Here is a 19,305-nt window from a genome sequence, read left to right on the forward strand (position 1 = left end):
TCCTCACAGACAGCTCTAAAATCCCATGAGAGGCAATTGCCAATCCTCTTGCCTCACACTAGATTAAATTGGAAGGTGAGTGAAACAAAGGAGAAAACAAATCAAAGAACAAAGGCTCATTGAACTCATTGAATTTCATTTGTAATTCTATAGTCAGTAATTATAGTACCATAATTTTTTGCTTTAAAAATGCAGAATTCAAAAGTACCTTAAGAAAAAAAAAGGCCAAATAGAAAGATTACGTTACAGATTATCGAATGAAGATACATTGTTTCAGTCAACATGCTGGCAATGGAAGTGCTTGGATGTACAACAGATGCTGGCCCCAATTACTTTCCCAGTGTGTGTTTAGAATATATTTGTAATTGGTAGATTTTTTGCAATATGATTGCAGGAAATCATTTGCAATGTAAAGATGCGTAATTTATGCAGCACCATATTTTGTTTCCTGGATGGTAGGTCTCCCTATTTGCTCATTGGCAATTTTATCACATACTTCAAAAGACCAGCTGCTTCTGCCCACTGGCCCCTATTTAACAAAAGAGAGGAGCTTGCTTCATGGTTAAACATGCTTGTTGGAAAACTGGAAATTGAATCAAACTGAGATACTCCTTTTTACAATTCCTATTTATCTACTGCATTTTATCCTTGCCCTTGCTGTACGAAGTAACATTAAATGGTCTGATCAAAGGTATAATTTATGAATTGGGTATCGTTTTTACTGTTGGTCTCTTTGGGGGTTCTCATACTAATAGACAAGTCAGGTGTATATATGCAATTCTGCCAAAAATATTTGCAGCTAGCCAACAATTACATTGAGCATCTGCATTGATACAGATCCTTATGGCCTTATCTTAGTAGTAAATTACATTTTAAATTTATTTCAATTCATAAAACAAACCTGTGCTTTTATATAGCAGCTTTAACCATAATAGAACACATCAAGTAATTCACAGGAGCAAAATGAAGCCAAATTTAGCAACGAGTCACAGAAGGACGCTATTAGGGCAGATGGAGAATTAAGGTACTTACTGGGTATTTTGAAAGAGAAGGGAATAGAGACACAAGTTTAAGAGAGGGGATTCCAGAGTTTGAATACTTGATAGTTGAAGATCTGACAAGCAATGATGGACTGATTAAAATTAGTGAAGTTCTAAAGGTCAAATTAGGAGCGTCTCAAAGGATTGTAGCTCTGAAGAAGATTAGGGAGGATGGGAGGAATGAGACATTGGAGCAATAATAAAATAAGGATGAGATTTTTACAGTTAAGCCAATGCAGGTCAGCAAGCAGGGGAATAATACATCAGGACTAGGAGCAGAAGTAGGCAATTCAGGCTCTCAAACCTGCTCTGCTATTTACTACAATCATGGCTGATTGCATCTTGGCTCAACTCCACTTTCCTGCCCATTTTCCAAAACCCTTCAACCTGTTACCAAATAAAAATCTGTCTAGATTCTCCTTAAACCTACTCAACATTCCAGCATCTACCACACTCTGGGGTAATGAATTCCACAGATTCACGATCACTTGAGAGAAGCAATTTCTGCTTGTCTCTCTTCTATATCTGCTATCTTTTATCTTAAAACTACAACCCATTGTTCTAGATTGCCCTGGTCAGTAGAGTTCTGGATTATAGAAGGTTAGAGGCCAACCAGGAATGCTTTGGAACTACGATGTCTAGAGGTAATAAAGGCACTGATGGAAGTTATAGCAAGATATGCTCAGAGGCCATCTTACAAGCAATAAAGGTTCTACGATGGTGCAAATGGAGTGAAGGGGCTTCAGTTTCCCACTAATTAACACCAATAGTACTGGCTGCCAGATGAGCAGCCTAAGAGCCTAAGAGTGTGGTAGATGCTGGAATGTTGAGTAGGTTTAAGGAGAAGCTAGACAGAGCTGTGTGTGGAAGATGATATTAAGAGGTGACAGGTAGCTGAGCGCCATCTCAGCAGGAAGTCAAGCACTGATCCCTGGGAACATCCAGATCAGAAGTTCATTGAACAATTTTGACAGAGTTTGTCAGAGCAGCACTCTATCAAGCCACTTTTTGACCCCAGATATCAGGAGTTATACTCAACACAGAATTGTCTAACATGACAAGGTTAATGAAACAGTCTCAGAATAAAGATATCCCTTGATAGTAGCAACCATAATAAGATTGAATGTCACAGCCAGTTTGAAAAGCAGAAGAGTAGATCAAAGACTAGCATTTTAAACTTAAATAAGGACAATTATGTGAGCATGAAAGCTGAGTGAGCTGAAGTCAACTGGGGATACTTGGCAAGGGAATAGATCAAGAGAAGCAGCGACAGATAATTAAGGGGATATTTCAGAATATGCAGAATAAGCACACTCTTACTGAAAAGAATTTTTTAAGGGGAGGACCAACTATCTGCGGTTAACTAAAAAAATTAAGGAAAGCACTAAATTAAGAAAGAAACATATAACTGGGTAAAGGCAAGTGGCAGGTCTGATAACTGTACAGAATATGAAGTGGATGCCTGCGTTTTTTTTCCTCATAACTAACAAAATTTGGGAAGGTTCCATCAGATTGTAAAGTAGAAAATATAACTTCGCTATTGAAGAAGTAAAGGCGGCAAAATAGGGAAACTAAAGGTTTGTCATCTGTCTCAGGAAATGTACTGGAATTGATCATTAAGGAGGGTACAACTGGGCATATGGGAAAATACAAGATAACCAGGAAGAATAAAAAAAACGAAGGAACTGTGGATGCTGTGAATCAGGAACAAAAACAAAGTTGCTGGAAAACAAGGAAGAATTGTTCTCAAAAGGAAATCATGGTTAACCAATTTGCTGGAGTTCTTGGAAGGACTAACTTGCACTATAGATAAAATATACATATATTGTTCTTGGATTCCAGAAGGCATTTGACAAGGTGCCACATTAAATGTCATTGCAGAAAGTCGGAGCTCATGGTGCAAGGTCTGAAGTCTTATCAAAGATAGAAGGTTGCCTGGTTGACGAATGGAGTTCCAGAGGTGTTTGTACTGGGTCCTCAGCTTTTTGCATTTATATAAATGAGTTAGATGAGGAAGCTAAGTGAAGGTAGCCACATGAACAAAGATAGGTAGAAATGTTTATTATAACGAGGATGTAAGGAGGTTGCAGATGGATTTCGATACATACGGTGAGTGGATAAAAATCTGGCAGAAGGAGTGCAATGTGGGAACATGGAGTTATTCACATGCTATGATTGGCAGAAAGGACAAAAAAATCAGAGTATTATTTAAATGAAGAATAACTGCAGAACTCAGTGACACAGGGATATGTGTGTGTTCGAGTGCACCAGTCATAAAATGATTAGAATGCAGGTACAGCAATTGATTAATAAGGCTAATGGGATGCTGTTCTTTATCACAAGAGGGATTAAGCGTAAAAGTAAGGATATTATCCTTCAATTATAAAGGCTATTAATGGGACCACATCTCAAATGCTACATGCAGTTTTGGTCTCGTTATTTAAGGAAGGATGGGAGAAAAGTGGGAGGTGACTTGATTGAAGTATACAATACCCTTAATGATCTTGCCAAGGTGCATGTGGAAAAGATGTTTCCATTGTGGTTGTCTAGAACTAGGGGGCATTGATTTAAAATCAGGTGTCATCCTTTTCAGAAAGAGATAAATTCTTTCGTGAGCGAGTTGCACACTTTGGAAATCTCACCCAGATGGCAATGGAGGTGGAGTGAATAAAACCAAGATGGGAAGATTCTAGTCAATTAAGGGAAATAACATTGTTGGGGTTGGAGCCTAGACAGCTTAAGGCAGGGTCATCACTGGTAGAGTATCAGATCACAGAACTGCTAGAATAGGAGGAATGTAGAGATCTTAGAAACTTCCAAGTCTGGAGACAATAATAGAGTAAGAGGGGTGAGGCCAAGGAGTGAGTTGAACACCATGATGAGAGTTTTAAGTTTGAGACATTTCTGAACTGGGGAGCCAATGCAGGTGGAAGCACAAAAGGTGGGAGGTGATCAGGATCTGACATGATTACACTCCCCCACACTTTGATTTATTTCTAGATTTTAAACAGGCATCACTGCATTGCAAAGACAGATTGCTGATCTTAAGACTATATTGTTGATTCAAACAAAAACATGGTCTACTCATATTTTCTGTTCCTTGACACATAGCACAGCTATTAAACTATAGGATCTGAATCAATTTATTCCTTGAACAAATACCAAATATGACAGTAAACTGAAATACCACAGACATTTTCCAAAAACTATTTATTGAGACAAATTCCTTTAATATTAAATAGATATGCTATCATAGATAAAGATAGCCAAGAAAAATAATATTTTGTAATTAGTAATTTGAAAGGCTTTGCTTTTGCCTGATGTGAACATTTTTGACCTGAACTTCAAAAATTACATTGAAGGCATGACAGCAATATATTTCAAAAACTGCCACAGCAGTTTTAAGCTTACGTGGGCTCAGTCAAAAACATAGCAAGTCAGAATAGTCAATATGGCAGAAACTTAAAACATATAATTTTACAGTCAAGGAGGAGGCCATTCAACCCATGGTGTCAGTTCCGGCTCCTGCAAGAGCTGCCCAGCCATTCTCCAGCCTTATCTCTGAGGGCCTCTAAATTCATCACTTTCTAACATATACCCAACTGTCGTTTGAAACATTCTATGGAATCATTCTCCCAGGCAGTGTATACCAAATCCTAATAACCCACTGAGTAAAGAAGTTTATTTTTATCTCACTCCTAGCTCCCTTGTTTATAAACTTGAAATCAACACCCCTAGATACTGACATACCAACTAGTAAAAAGAGAACATCCATCTTCATCATTTAAAGATTGTTTCTAGTTTTGAATGCTTCAATAAGGTCACCTCTTAATCTTCACTGCTGCAAACAGAATAAGTCCAATTTCTTTCATCTTTCCTGGTATCATTCTAGAAAATCACTGTTATGCTCTTTCCAGGGCTAAAGCATCCTTTCTTAAATAAAGTGCCCACAATTGAATATGATACTCCAGATGTGGTCTAAGTAATGGTTTGAACAGATGTGGCATCACTTTCTTCCTTATATGGCTCTATTTATAAATCCAAGGATCCTATAAGCCTTCTTCACAACTCTTTCAACTTACCTGGCTACCATCACAGATTTGTGTATTCGAACTGTGAAGTTCCTCTGCTCCTGAGCTCCTCTCAAAGTTGTACCATTGGGCTTGTATTTTTTTCTTCTTCCAAAATGCATTACCTCACATTTCTCTGCATTGAAATTCATCTGCCACGTGTCTGCCCATTCAGGCAACTTGTCAATGTCCCTTTGAAGTCACTCAACATTATCCTCACAATTCACTATTCTGCCTAGTTTAGTAACATCTGCAAATTTAGACAACACAAACCTCCAAATCATTTATATAATTCCAAAAAAAGGGTCCCAACACCGATCCCTGGGGAATACCACTTTCAATTTGACTCCAGTCTGAGAAATGCCTATATGTACTACCTTCCGTTTCCTATGTTTTAGCTAACTTCTCATCCATGCTGTCCATTAATCCCAAACATTTCTAATTCGATAACAAACCTATCATGTGGCATTGTATCAAATGCTTTCTAAAAGACCAATCATATAGCTTTTGTAGCACTACTCTCATCCACTGCCTGTGTCACCTTGTGAAGGACCTCAAATAAATTTGTCAGACATGACCTGCCCTTGACAAAGTCATGTTGACTGTCTAGTATCAACTTATTTTTCTCGAAGTACATATTATCTTATCCCATATTATGGCCTCCATCCTTTTTCCCACTATTAAAATCAAGTTGACAGGTCTCTGTTTTCCTGCATTATCGTTTACCCTTTTCTTAAATAAGAATATCAGGTCCCCATTCCTCCAGCCCCGGCACTAATCCTGTGTGCAGGGAGGCCTGGAAAATTTCTGTGAATTTCTAAATATTGCACTAAAAAAGTGGAATTTCTGATGTTTGTTGGGTAATTAATCAAAACTGTCAACGGAACTGGAAATTAAAAAAAAATCTATGAAATAACATTTCACAATAATTTTAACTCTAACTCAGAAATGCCTACAAAATAAAAATACAATTCACCGATTAAAACTGCATTGCCAGCGCACTCTGAATTCATGGGAAAAACTCTCATTACTCTACTATGCCTAAAGCATCCGCAAATAGTAGGGCTTTCACTTTCAGCAAGGAACAGCAATTTTTAGTAATAAACGTGACATTCTACTTGTATCCTCACACAGAGCTTTTCTTTACATTTTCTTTTGATGTGGCCACTCACGTCTGCCAATGTGCTGGGCTTGCTGCAGTGACCACTATAATACACTCTCTCCATATTGAGGACAGACACACTTGTGTGTTAGCAATTTCAGTTTCTCTTCGTAATGGAACACTGGGTTATCAGTAAATGGCCATACTTTACAGGCTAACCATTAAATGATATTTCTTTTTAAACAGGTTCTGGAAGGGGCAACGAAAATAAAAGTTTATCAAAAGTGACCATGCATTTAGCAGAGGCTATTCCTTTCCACTTATTAGTTATCTGTACCTCCAGTAAATATAACTAGCACTAACTGGCAAAGGTCTATCACATCTTTTCACATACAAGAACACTGGCCTAGAAACTTGATTCACAGCATGTGTTTTTTGGGCAAGAAATAAAGGTGAAGAATGCATTTACTAATTAGGGGTTGGAGGTGACTAAAAAGGTATCATGTTTACAACCTGTAGCACTACAAGCTATGATGACTGAGCAGTCATTGGCTCTTTGCCTACTCCAATCTCTTTGTAAAGGTGGATCATGATATTCAGCCGTTAGAGCAGTGATCCCTAAAGAGATGCCTAGAGGGTGGCACAAGGAAGGTGAGCAGACAATTTAATACATGGCTGAAAATATAGAAATGCTCCTTCTGGCTCTGTATTCCCACTCCCCTCCTGTTCACCTCACCATCTGCAGATTTAAGTGTTGCTCTCAGCTGGCCAACTCACCTCTCCAACCAACGGCCAACAAGTTGGCCCTCATACTCACAGTTTGCCAGGGATTTGTAAATGAGGGCGGCCAACTAATTTCCCATACTTCAGCCACTTTCAGTCCAAATTTTTATGCAATCTAATTTTTAGGCCTTTGTTGTAATTTATCAAAATGGACATGGTATTGCTTCTATTAGCAGCTATAAGATATACTCACTGTAGCAGGAAGGGGCAATAAGCCTTACCTTCTTGTGCCAAAGCTTTGGTACCTTTCCTCAAAAAAGCATGCAGTGAAAGAAAATGAGCAGATGAAAAACAAAAATAAGTATGAGACAGAAAAGCTATATCATTAATGGAACGCTGTACTGAATCTATGATTTCATATGCATAGCTGTTATCCTTAACATATATATTAACAAAGGTACACTCAGTATAAAATTGACTGATCTTTAAAAAAAAGCCAAAATAATTTATTATTTTCTCTACGATTGATAATATTTGATATCTGACTGGTTCGTAATGGTAAAAGTTCGCAATTCAGGTTTTCAGAGAAAACGTTTGTACTGTGTTAGTTTACACTTTCAAGGTGGACTGGACAACCCTTGAGTGGCGACCGGATTTGATGTCTTATTCATGGTGTAGGCCAAGAAGATCAGAAAGCAAGATAATGAAGTGTGAGGCTGGAAGAACACAGCAGGCCCAGCAGCATCTCAGGAGCACAAAAGCTGACGTTTCGGGCCTAGACCCTTCTTCAGAGAGGGGGATGGGGTGAGGGTTCTGGAATAAATAGGGAGAGAGGGGGAGTCGGACCGAAGATGGAGAGAAAAGAAGATAGGTGGAGAGGAGAGTATAGGTGGGGAGGTAGGGAGGGGATAGGTCAGTCCAGGGAAGACGGACAGGTCAAGGAGGTAGGATGAGGTTGGTAGGTAGGAGATGGAGGTGCAGCTTGGGGTGGGATGAAGGGATGGGTGAGAGGAAGAACAGGCCATTTCCACTCCCCCTCCCATTCTTTACATGACATGTCCATCATGGGCCTCCTGCACTGCCACAATGATGCCACCCGAAGGTTGCAGGAACAGCAACTCATATTCCGCTTGGGAACCCTGCAGCCCAATGGTATCAATGTGGACTTCACCAGCTTCAAAATCTCCCCTTCCCCCATCACATCCCAAAACCAGCCCACTTCGTACCCTCTCCCCACTGCACCACACAACCAGCCCAGCTCTTCCCCTCCACCCACTGCATCCCAAAACCAGTCCAACCTGTCTCTGCCTCCCTAACCTGTTCTTCCTCTCACCCATCCCTTCCTCCCACCCGAAGCCACACCTCCATCTCCTACCTACTAACCTCATCCCACCTCCTTGACCTGTCCTTCTTCCCTGGACTGACCTATCCCCTCCCTACCTCCCCACCTATACTCTCCTCTCCACCTATCTTCTTTTCTCTCCATCTTCGGTCCGCCTCCCCCTCTCTCCCTATTTATTCCAGTTCCCTCTCCCCATCCCCCTCTCTGATGAAGGGTCTAGGCCCGAAACGTCAGCTTTTGTGCTCCTGAGATGCTGCTTGGCCTGCTGTGTTCATCCAGCCTCACATTTTATTATCTTGGATTCTCCAGCATCTGCAGTTCCCATTATCACTGATACAAGATCAGAAAGCACTTTGCTTCCTGGGCCAGTGGATTGGACAAAATGAACAAATATGGATTTGTTTTGGCTCTTTTCACAATTCAAAGCACTTTACAGGCAATGCTATAATTTTGAACCATAATCAATCTTGTAGCTTGAGTAATGCAGCAGCAATTTTCTGTTTCTGGGGGCTTAAGGGCAATGTAATACGGGAGCTGATAGTGGGTTTTGGTGTTTTTCTTTAAGATAAGTATTTGTCACGACATTGGGAGAACTCTCTTATCCAATGTCATGGGATCTTTTATACTAATTTGAAGCAGCTCTAAATATCTCAAATGAAGGAAGACAGTGCCAACAGTGTGTGAGCTACCAAAGCAGTTTATGCCATAATGTTCAGGCTTACACTGAAAACAGGCACTAGTATTCATGCCAGATAGGTCCCAGGCAATGACCATCTTCATAAACAGATGGCTGTCTTGGTATTCAATGGCATTATTTAACATAAATATAAGAAGTCCACTTGATCAGTACCCAATCCATTACCTCAAATATTTAGTCAAGGAAAGAAAATAAGAGAATTTTGAATGATCAGAGAGGCACTAATCCTCATGAAACTAAACCCTTCCCCCCCCCCCCTCAATTGTGCTTCACTGCCAAAGCCCTCCCTCAGGTTCTCTCCTCTCTAAGCAGCCAACCCGTCCATTTACAGTGACCGGGTGGGTTCTGCACACGAACTGCTGTGTTTTTGATCAGGACGCCTCCTCCCCGAACCTACCACCACCAATCAGCATATAGCTCCATTCACAGCTAGTTGCCTGATGGAATGACGATGAGACTCTCAGGAAAATCGGCCAGCTCTCAGATCACTTCCATCGGGGCAGGTTCCATCCATCCCACCCCACTCCCATAGTCAAGCAAAAGTACATGCCAAAAACAATCTCAAAAACATTGTGGGTTGTAAGTCAAAATGGTGTGAAAGTGGTATAACTGAAATAAAATTGTTAGAACAGGAAGACAAAATTCTTTCAACCTTTGAGGAGTCTTAAAAAGGCACTTCCATTAGTAAATAGCCTTTGCTGAAGGTGAGTTGTGATAGTATAGGCTTCAGAACTTTAATAACTGTTCATGGATTGGATGAATCACAAGGATAAACTGTTATACTCAAAAGCAGCAGCAATAATTCTGTCTGGAACAAACTATTAAAGGACAAGGACAAACTTATACAGGAATTGAAAGTAATTAGTCATGTCTGGGAGCGGAGGCATAGACAGAACTGTTATGGCTCCTGCTTGGTAAGTTTTATTGCTGTGAAGACAACTGATTGCCCTGGAGAAGAATTTAAAGGGTTAATCACAGGAAAACTGTATCTTTTAACTCATTCAGTGCCAAATGTAACAAGAAACATAGAAATTACTTCTGACAGAATCACAGAATCCCTACAATGTGGAAACAGGCCCTTTGGTCCAACAAGTCCACACTGACCCTTGGAGCATCCCACCCAGACCCATCCTCCATAACCCACTTAATCGACACACCCTTGAACACTACGGGCAATTTAGCATGGCCAATCCACCTATCCTCCACATCTTTGGACTGTGGGATGAAACCAGAGCACTTGAAGGAAATCCACGCAGACACGGGGAGAATGTGCAAACTTCACACAGACAGTTGCCGGATGGTGGAATCGAACTTGGGTCCCTGGCACTGTGAGGCAGCAGTGCTAACCACTGAGCCACCGTGCCGCCCCAAGGAAGCTAGCTGTGGTCTCGCAGTAAGTTGCATGAAAATGACTCTAAGGAAATCATCAATATCACCTCAGAGGCTAATGACAAAACTCTATATAAGAATCCAACATCAGAACAACTCAACAGCAGAACATTGAAGAACAACAGTTCAGAAGGACCAAACTCTGAAAACTTCTAGAGACAGATTACTATTGGTTGAAGCCTTGGTCAGATGTCACCAGTAATCAGGCAATAGCTAAGTTGAATTACAGGCTTATACTTGCTTACTTGAGAGGTCTTACATTTCATTGCTACATGCAATAAAAGTTGAATTATTGGTTCAGTATTTGATTATCTGAGATTTCTTAATAAGTAGCCGAATTAAATGTAACCTGTGGTGAGTTACCTACAACAGCAGGGACTGGAAAGCAGATCCGAGAAACAAGCCAAGCAAATCAGTGTCGAAATGCCTGCTCAATGGCTGCCAAAAGCAATGCAGAGCTGCATGAATTGCTGGTGAGGCAGGTTGCTGCTGTGCTACTCCATCATACCATCTGTCAGCCTGTTTGCAAAGGGATGCAGTGAGGCTTCGAGTTACACTGACCATGACTGCCTCTGCAAATCCCAGCCCAGGTTACATAAGAGCTACAAATGGCTTTTGAAGCAGATGGTAGAATTATACATCAGCCTTTCTATTAACCCAATCCCTGAGGAAGGCAGGTCTCCACAGTCCAAGCCAACTCGATATTTTAGGGCTTACAGAAGCAGAAGGAAGGCAGTGGTGTGAGGGGTGGGTAGCGCAGCCAACTCAGGTAATCTGCACCTGTTTTTCTCATCCAGTGACATATAAAACATAACACGTGGCTGCCTCTGAAGAAATGTTCAGCGTAGCAAGCTTTTGCCCATCTCACTGATCCCAGCTGTTCTGCTAGTTTCTACAAGCACAGCAGATACTGAAGTGGCACCATTTCAAAGTTAAAATGACAGTGTGACCTGTCTGACATTTCCATCATAGGTTCTCCTTTTGCTAATAGAACAAGTCAAAGAGAAAGTAACTGAAGCCAGTAATTACTGGGAGAAAGGCAATTATAGTTAAGAACAACTGGCATATCAACTTACTGCTACCGGAACTAGAAAACAAAATGAACAGAGGAAGACCTAAAACACTTAAAATCTGTGCTCATGAAATGACTCCTCAACCATCTGTAAAATCCAAGTTCCAACTCAGCTGTGCCAGACCCAGATCCTGGAATTCTGTGAAGTTTTGACTAATTCTACCATAACCTGGAAAACCAATGTGAACTCACTGTCCTACATACCCTGGGGATTTTGCTGGTCTGTCAGAGTTACTGTTGGAGATGAGTGGACATACACAGAAGATGTTTTTAAATGTTTATTCACCCAATGTGAGCATCATGGGCAAGGCCAGTACTTGTTGCCCATTGCTAATTGTAATTAGTGCCTTCTTTCAAATAGATTCATGTGTTGCAGGCATACCCAAGGTGCTGTTCAGTCAGACGTTCCAGCATTTTGACCCACCGGACATATAGTTCCAACTCAAACTGCTGTACGGCTAGAAGGGAAATTTACTGATGTTCCCACTCATCTCTGCTCTTGTGCAGTTGCACAGCGAATATCATTGGTTTGGAAGATACTATGAAGAGGACACAGTACGTCTTTTAGATGCTACATTCTGTAGCCACACAGCACCAGTGGTGGAGGCAGTAAATGTTTAAGGTGGCGCATGGAGTGCTAAACAATTGGATCACTTTACTCTGAATATGAAAAAGTTCCTTGCTGGACTGCCCATATGCAGGCTGAAGATGACTGGGCAATTCCTACGTCGATGCCTTTGGGCTCAGATGATCAGCCTCCAGCAACTACAGCCATTATCTTTCGTGCAAAATATGATGTGAGCCAGTGAAGAATGTCACCATCCCACAACTCACATCATCTTCAATTTTACCAAGTGTTTTTGATGTTATACTCAGTCAAACGCTGCCTTGATGTAAAAGAAAATCACTCCCACCTCATCTCTGGAATTCAGCTCAGACTATCTTTCAAGAAAGTCTGCAAAGAGGAGGTGGCATAATCCAAATGATCATTGATAGAGAGGTTATTGCTGAGGGCATGCCACCTAATTCCTGCTGATGACTCCTTCTAGTTTCTTTTTTCTGATGATTGAGGACAAACTGGTGGAATGATAATTGACAGGTTTGGATTTGTGCTTATGCTTGTGAGCCAGACATATCCAGGCACATTTACACATTCTATAGTAGAGGATAGTTGCCAGTTTTAGAAGTGTACAGTTAGTTCTAGAGCATAAGTCCTCAGCACTGCAATTGGGATGTTATCAGACCTTTAACCTTTACTGTACCTAACTCAGCCGTTGCTCAATATCAAATGCCAGGAAGCAAATTGGCTGAAGATTGACATGTACGTTGCTGGAGACTGCAGGAGTTGGAGGGATGGATCTTCCACTTCGCACTTCAAGCTGAAGATGGTTTCAGTAAGCCATTTGCAGAAAATAGGTGATGCTACTTCTGTAGAAAGGTGATTTTAGTAATTTCACAGAAAGATCTTATGTGACACCAGGGTCACGAGCTGTCTGGCTCAGCCTCAAACTGTTGCCAGGGTGAGTAATGGAGTAGGTACTGCTGAATGGTGTTTATTGCTGGTGCCAAATACATTAGTTTTGGCCTTCCACGATTTAATTGGATTTCATTTCAGCTGATCTAGTTAGACAAGCAGCCTCCCAAGACATTGGTAGGTGACAGGTAGAATGAGGCTGAGCTAGATACCATTAATAGGGACTTTGATTCAACAGATCAATTTGATACAGAAGTTGTTGAGTGTGTGTTCCTTTAAGGTGAACAGAGACTAGTCTATAATCCATGTGTCTAGGCAAAACAATCTCAACTCTGCACTCAGGAAAACTTACAACGTTAGAGTGAAAAGTCACATCTTAGCATCATGATACATAATTATGCTATCCATGCATGCGACTGGCAGTATTTAATAGAGGCAACAGGGGCTAGTCTAAATTCAAACAGTAAGAGATATGAAAAGCATATAAAACGCACCAATGACATCAGAAAAATCCAGTTTAAATAAGATTTTGCAACAGCAATTGTGTGATCGGTAGCTTTAAGTATTCACAAAGGAGACATTCAAGCTAAGTTTTGTTTGTAATAATTGACAGTTTTGAGTCTTTGAGGGCTATCACTTCACAAGTCAAAAATCTTTCACGGAAGTGAGGCACTTATGCATCAATTAACAGAACAGAGGAGGAGTTTTCATTGAAAGGAATAAAAGTTAAATTTTATTTGCTCATATTCACAGAAACAGAAGATAGGAGTAGGATGAGGCTATTTGGCCCTTCAAGCCTGCTCCGTCATTCTTCACGATCATGGCTGATTGTCCAACTCAATAGGCTAATCCTGTTTTCTCCCCATAACCTTTGATCCCATTCGCCCAAAGTGCTATATCTAATTGCCTCTCGAATACATTCAATGTTTTGGCATCAATTACTTCCTGTGGTAATGAATTCCACAGGCTCACCACTCTTTGGATGAAGAAATGAATCTTCATCTCCATCCTAAATGGTCTACCCCGAATCGTCAGACTGTGACACCTCGTTCTGGATACACCCACCATCGGGAATATCCTCTCTGCATCGACCCTTTCTAGTCCTGTTAGAATTTTATAAGTCTCTACTAGATTCCCTTTATTCATCTGAACTGCAGGAAAAACAATCCTAAACTAGTCAATCTGTCTTTACTCATCAGTCCCGTCAATCCCAGAATGGGCCTGATAAACCTTTGCTGCAGTCCCTCAAGAGCAAGGTGATGTATTTCCAAGGCAGGATGGTGAGTGACTTGGAGGGAACTTGCAGGCGGTGGGACTCCCATGTACAGTATCTGCACCCCTTGTCCTTCTAGATGATTGGGATTGAGAGTTTAGAAGGTGCTGACTAAGGATCTTTGGTGAATTTCTACAGTTCATCTTGTAGATAACACACACTGCTACTACTGCAATTAGAGATGGAAGGACTAAACGTTTGTGCATGTGGTGCCAATTATGGGGGCTGCTTTGACCCTGAGTGTGAAACTTCGATTGTTGTTGGAGCTGCACCCATCCAGCTAAGTGAAGAATATTCCAACATACTCTTGACTTGCACCTCCCAAATGGTGGACAGGCTTTGGGGAGTCAGGAGGTGAGTTACTCACTACTGTATTCCTGTCCTCTGACCTGCTCTTGTAGCCACTGGAATTACATGGCAGTCCAATTCAATTCTCAAATATTGACAGTAGTAGTTTGAATGTCATGTGGTGATAGAACCTCCTTTGTTGGAGACAGTCATTGTTTGGCACTTGTATGATGTAGATGTTACTTGCCACTCATCATCCCAAACCTGGATTTTGTTCAGGAATTGTTGCATTTGGACATGGACTGCTTCAGTATCTGAGGAGTCAGTAATGGTGCTAAACATTGAGCAATCAGTGAACATTCCACTTCTGACCTTATGGAGGGAAGGTCATAGATAAAACAACCAAAGATGGTTGCACTTGGGACACTACCTTGTGGAACTCCTGTTGTGATGTACTGGAGCTGAGCTGACTGACCTCCACCATCACACCCTTCTTATTGGCACTGGATATGACTCCAAAGAGCGGAGAGTATTTCCTCCGATTCCCATTCACTCTGGATTTGCTAGGGCTCCTTGATGCCACACATGGTCAAACGCAGGGTTGATGCTAAGGCCAGTTACTCTCAACACACTACTGAAAGTGAACTCTTTTCTCCACGTTTGGAACAAAGCTGTGAGAAGGTCAGGAGCTTAGTAATCCTGGCAGAATCCAAACTGAGCACTAGTAAGCAGGTTGTTGTGAAGCAGGTGCTGCCTGAAGCACTGTTAATGATATCTTCCATCACTTTATTAACACTTGAGAGTTAGACTGATGGGCATTAATTGGCTGGGTTGAATTTATCCTGCCTTTTATATGGACAGGACGTATCTGGGCAATTTTCCATATTGTCATTCAGTACTGTAATTGCACTAGAACAATTTGCCTAGGGACATTAGTAGCTCTGGAGCACTAGACATCAGTACTACAGCTGGAATATGGTCAGGGCCCATAGCCTTTCCTGTATCCAGTGCCTCCGGCCATTTCCTTATATCACATGGAGTGAATCAAATTGGCTAAAGACTTCCATCTCAAATGCTGGAGATTTTGTGAGAAGGCTGAGATAGGAACACAGGAAAGGTTGAGCCTGCCCCGCCATTCAATTCAATCATGACTGATCGAACACTTCAACACCTTTTATCTATACCATCTTGTATGCTGGTTGATCATCCACTTGGCACTGCTGGTTGAAGACTGTTGCAAATGATTCAGCCTTATCTCTTGCACTGTTGTGTTGGCTTCCCCGTCATTCAGAATGAAAACATAAGCAGAGCCTCCTCCTTCAAAATCTCCCCTCCCCCCCACTGCATCCCAAAACCAGCCCAGCTTGTCCCCGCCTCCCTAACCTGTTCTTCCTCTCGCCTATCCCCTCCTCCCACCTCATGCCGCACCTCCATTTCCTACCTACTAACCTCATCCCGTCTCCTTGACCTGTCCATCCTCCCTGAACTGACCTATCCGCTACCACCTCCTCCAGTGAGTTGTTTGATCATCCACTACCATCCACAACTAGATATGGTGAGACTACAGAGGTTAGATTTGATACATTGGTTATGGAATCACTTAGTTCTATCCATCACTTGGCTCTTTATGTTGTTTGGCAGCTTCACCAGGTTGACACCTAATTTTTAGGCTTGCCTGTGCTGATCTTGGTATATTCTCATTCATTCTTCATTAAAACAATGGTAATGGACGAATGGGAGATCTGCAGGACCATGAAATTGCAGATTATGAGTGAACATAACTGTCCTTGCTGATGAGCCACTGCTTCATATCAATCATCAGTCCTTGGGGGCTAAACAGTTTAGACTGGTACAGTCAGAAACAGATGCATCTGCAGCAGGATGGTGGGGATGAGGTCAAAATTAATTTTCCTTCTTTTTGGTTCCCTCGCAATCTAGCACAGACCTAGTCAAGCAGCTAGCTTTGTCCTCTAGGGCTCATTCAGCTTGGTCAGCAGTAGTGCTGCCAAGCCATTCTTGGTGATGCACATATAAGTTCCCACCCAGAGTGTACTCTATGCTTCCTCCAAGTGGTGTTCAACATGGAGGTGGGGGAGGAGGGGGTGGGTAACTGAGAGGGGAGGGGGGTGCTTGCTGGTGGTATATGGCAGTCAGCAGGAGGTTTCCTTGTCCATGTTTGACTTGATGCAATGAGACTTCATGGGGTCCACAGTCAGGGTCAATGTTGAAGACTCCCAGGGCAATTCCCTCTTAACTGTGCTGCCACCTCTGCTGAGTCTGACCTTCCAGTGAAACAAAATGTACCCAAGCACAGTGTTGGTGATGGTGATCTCTGGGACAGTCTGTAAGGCAAGATTCCATGTGTATGACTATACCAGACTCTTGCTTATCTAGTCTAGGAGACAGCTCTTCAAACTTTGGCATTAGCTCCCTGATATTAGATCGGAGGACACTGCAGGGTTGATAGGGCTGGTTTGTTTTACTGTTTCTGGTGTCTAGGTTGATTTTGGGTAATCTGGCCACCTTCCTTCCTTTGAGACATTTTAGCTGTTTTGATACAACTGAGTAGCTTGTGAGGTCATTTCAAAGGTCAGTTATGAATCAAGCATATAGCTGAGAATCTGGAATCACGTAGTCTAGTCCTGGTAAGGATGACAGATTGCCTTCCCTTAAGAACATCAGTGAACCAGATTGATTCTCATGATAACTATTTCATGGACATCATTAGACTTCTAATTTCAGATTTTTTTTTGCATTTCAAATTGCACCATCTGCCGTGGTGGAATCCATGTAGTGCAGGGTTGACTTTGCAGGCTAACTCTAATCAGGTCACCTTTCTCCAGATACCATATGCTTTTAATTGCAAGGCAACATTCCTCATTACAGAATGGCTTTCAATTTAAATAAAATTTCTATTTTGCAGATGCTAAGCTTTTTTTATAAGTTGGTTGGTGAAAACATTTGCTGTACAGATCACTACTTTTGGAAATAATGTAGGTAAAACACAATATTAAGTGTCCAAAGAATGGAATTTAATTGGCCTTCCTATCTGTTCCTTGAATGTGGAATTTGTCCGAATTCTTAAGCCTTGATCACATTTGATGATGGAAGATCATTGCAAACTTTATAGTGCCTCAGCTTTCCTTTCTTCAAAAAATTGATCAAACTGATTCTTGTCAGATTCTTTGATTAAAACAGAACCAAAGGAACAGATGTTGCTAAGCAACAGAAAGACAGACAGACAGACAGACAAAGGTCTAGTGTATTTTCTAATACGCCATAAAAATTCAAGGCTATGTCACAAAATAAGATTTTCAGTACCAATTAGAAACAGTTTTTTATTGGGAATTGTGACAATTAAAACAACATTTTCCTAATCTATTTTAATGCAATTTCTTAATTACTCAGCTGACATCTCAACATTCCCAATTTCATGTTGGTTTCTCACATTCCAGGAAAACAGTAGCAGTTATGCTGCTGGACTAAAAATCTAGAGCCCTAGAGAAATGATCTAGAGACTTGCACTAAAGTCCCATTTAGCAGCTAGGAAAGTTAATGAAATAAATTTGGAATACAAAGCCATGAAATCACAGGGCTGCAACAAATACCCATCTGATTAACTAAGGTCAAGTGGGAAAGAAAGTCTGCCATCCTTATCTATTTGATTCTAGACTCACAAAAGTGTAATTGAATCTTAAATGCCTTCTGAAGTAGTCTAGAGAGTCATTCAGTTGCACCAAACCAAATACAAGAATAAAAGTAGAAATGTACCTTGCATCAAACTGAACACTAAATATGACTAAGGCACACCCAGTCAGTTCTATAGTTTTGCGCATTAGCACTTTGATGTACGCAGTCAGGAGAGAGTGCTCCTAAGAGTTCTCCATATTACCTCATTCCCAAAAAGTCTCATAGCATTAGGTCTAACATGGATAAGGAAACTTCTTGCTTGCAATTACCCTCTACCTTCCTTTACAGACATATTGATTCATCAGCTAAGTTGAACACTGACTGAAATAGATACTGATGGTATTAAGGCACAGAGTGTACTCTGAGTGAAGGAATTTTTAGTCTATCATGCAGATTGACTCAGAAGTACCACCACTGATCATGCTCTCACAGACAAAACAGCCTGACACCAGGCAGTAAGACAATACAAGGAAAAGTCCGCTCTCTGTCATTTTCCCAATCTCAATTGCCCATCCATGTCACTATTAGGACATCAGAGAAGGTCTTGTGAAAATAAGGTCCTGATCTTCACACAGAGGATAACTACCATAATTTTACATGCACAGAGAGCTAAATGAGATAGATTCATTACAGATTTAGCAACTCAAAACTGGGCATCCACAAGGCTAAAGCAATAGAATTGCATTCAAAGACAACCTGTAACAACACGTCCTGGCATATCACTCACTGCATGATTGCCATCAAATCACTGTTACAACCATGGCAGGATTGTACGTCTGGAGCAGGCACCAGGCATACCTACAAATGAAGGAGCCAGCTACAACACAGAACCATAGGAATGCCAAACAGTGGGACCAGCCTCCTAGGGAGGGAAAACATTCTACAATTAAAGGAGATGATCTAAAGGCCTGCCACAACCAATCCAGAATTGTGATGGACAACTAAAAAACAATCCAGAGGATAAGGTCCCATGAATAGCTTCAGTCACATTAAGGGTTTGTGAGGAGAACTTTGACTAGGTATGTCTTTGCGCTGTTGGGTGACTAGCTCTACCCTGGGTGGCTCATCTGGTTCTACTCTTGTAAAATATTCTAATAATGCTTACATAATATTAAGTAACTTTCTGTACCATTTCAGAGGCAGTT

The 19,305-nt window shown here is 41.2% G+C and overlaps 1 protein-coding gene across 2 annotated transcripts in view; it reads right to left on the bottom strand.

Annotated features, from left to right (window-relative positions):
* Positions 1 to 19,305, bottom strand: part of LOC125464519 (double C2-like domain-containing protein beta) — a 274,254-nt gene that overhangs the window by 205,084 nt on the left and 49,865 nt on the right. The window contains exon 3 of one of the 2 annotated variants that reach the window (XM_048556968.2): positions 7,217 to 7,240. The exons of the other annotated variant lie outside the window; for it this stretch is intronic. Within the exon in view, the coding sequence (XP_048412925.1) occupies positions 7,217 to 7,240 (24 nt within the window). The remainder of the gene's footprint in view (positions 1 to 7,216; positions 7,241 to 19,305) is intronic. 2 annotated transcript variants of the gene reach the window in all.

The sequence above is a fragment of the Stegostoma tigrinum genome, chromosome 27 (assembly GCF_030684315.1).
Source record: "Stegostoma tigrinum isolate sSteTig4 chromosome 27, sSteTig4.hap1, whole genome shotgun sequence".
Taxonomy (NCBI): Eukaryota; Metazoa; Chordata; class Chondrichthyes; order Orectolobiformes; family Stegostomatidae; genus Stegostoma; species Stegostoma tigrinum.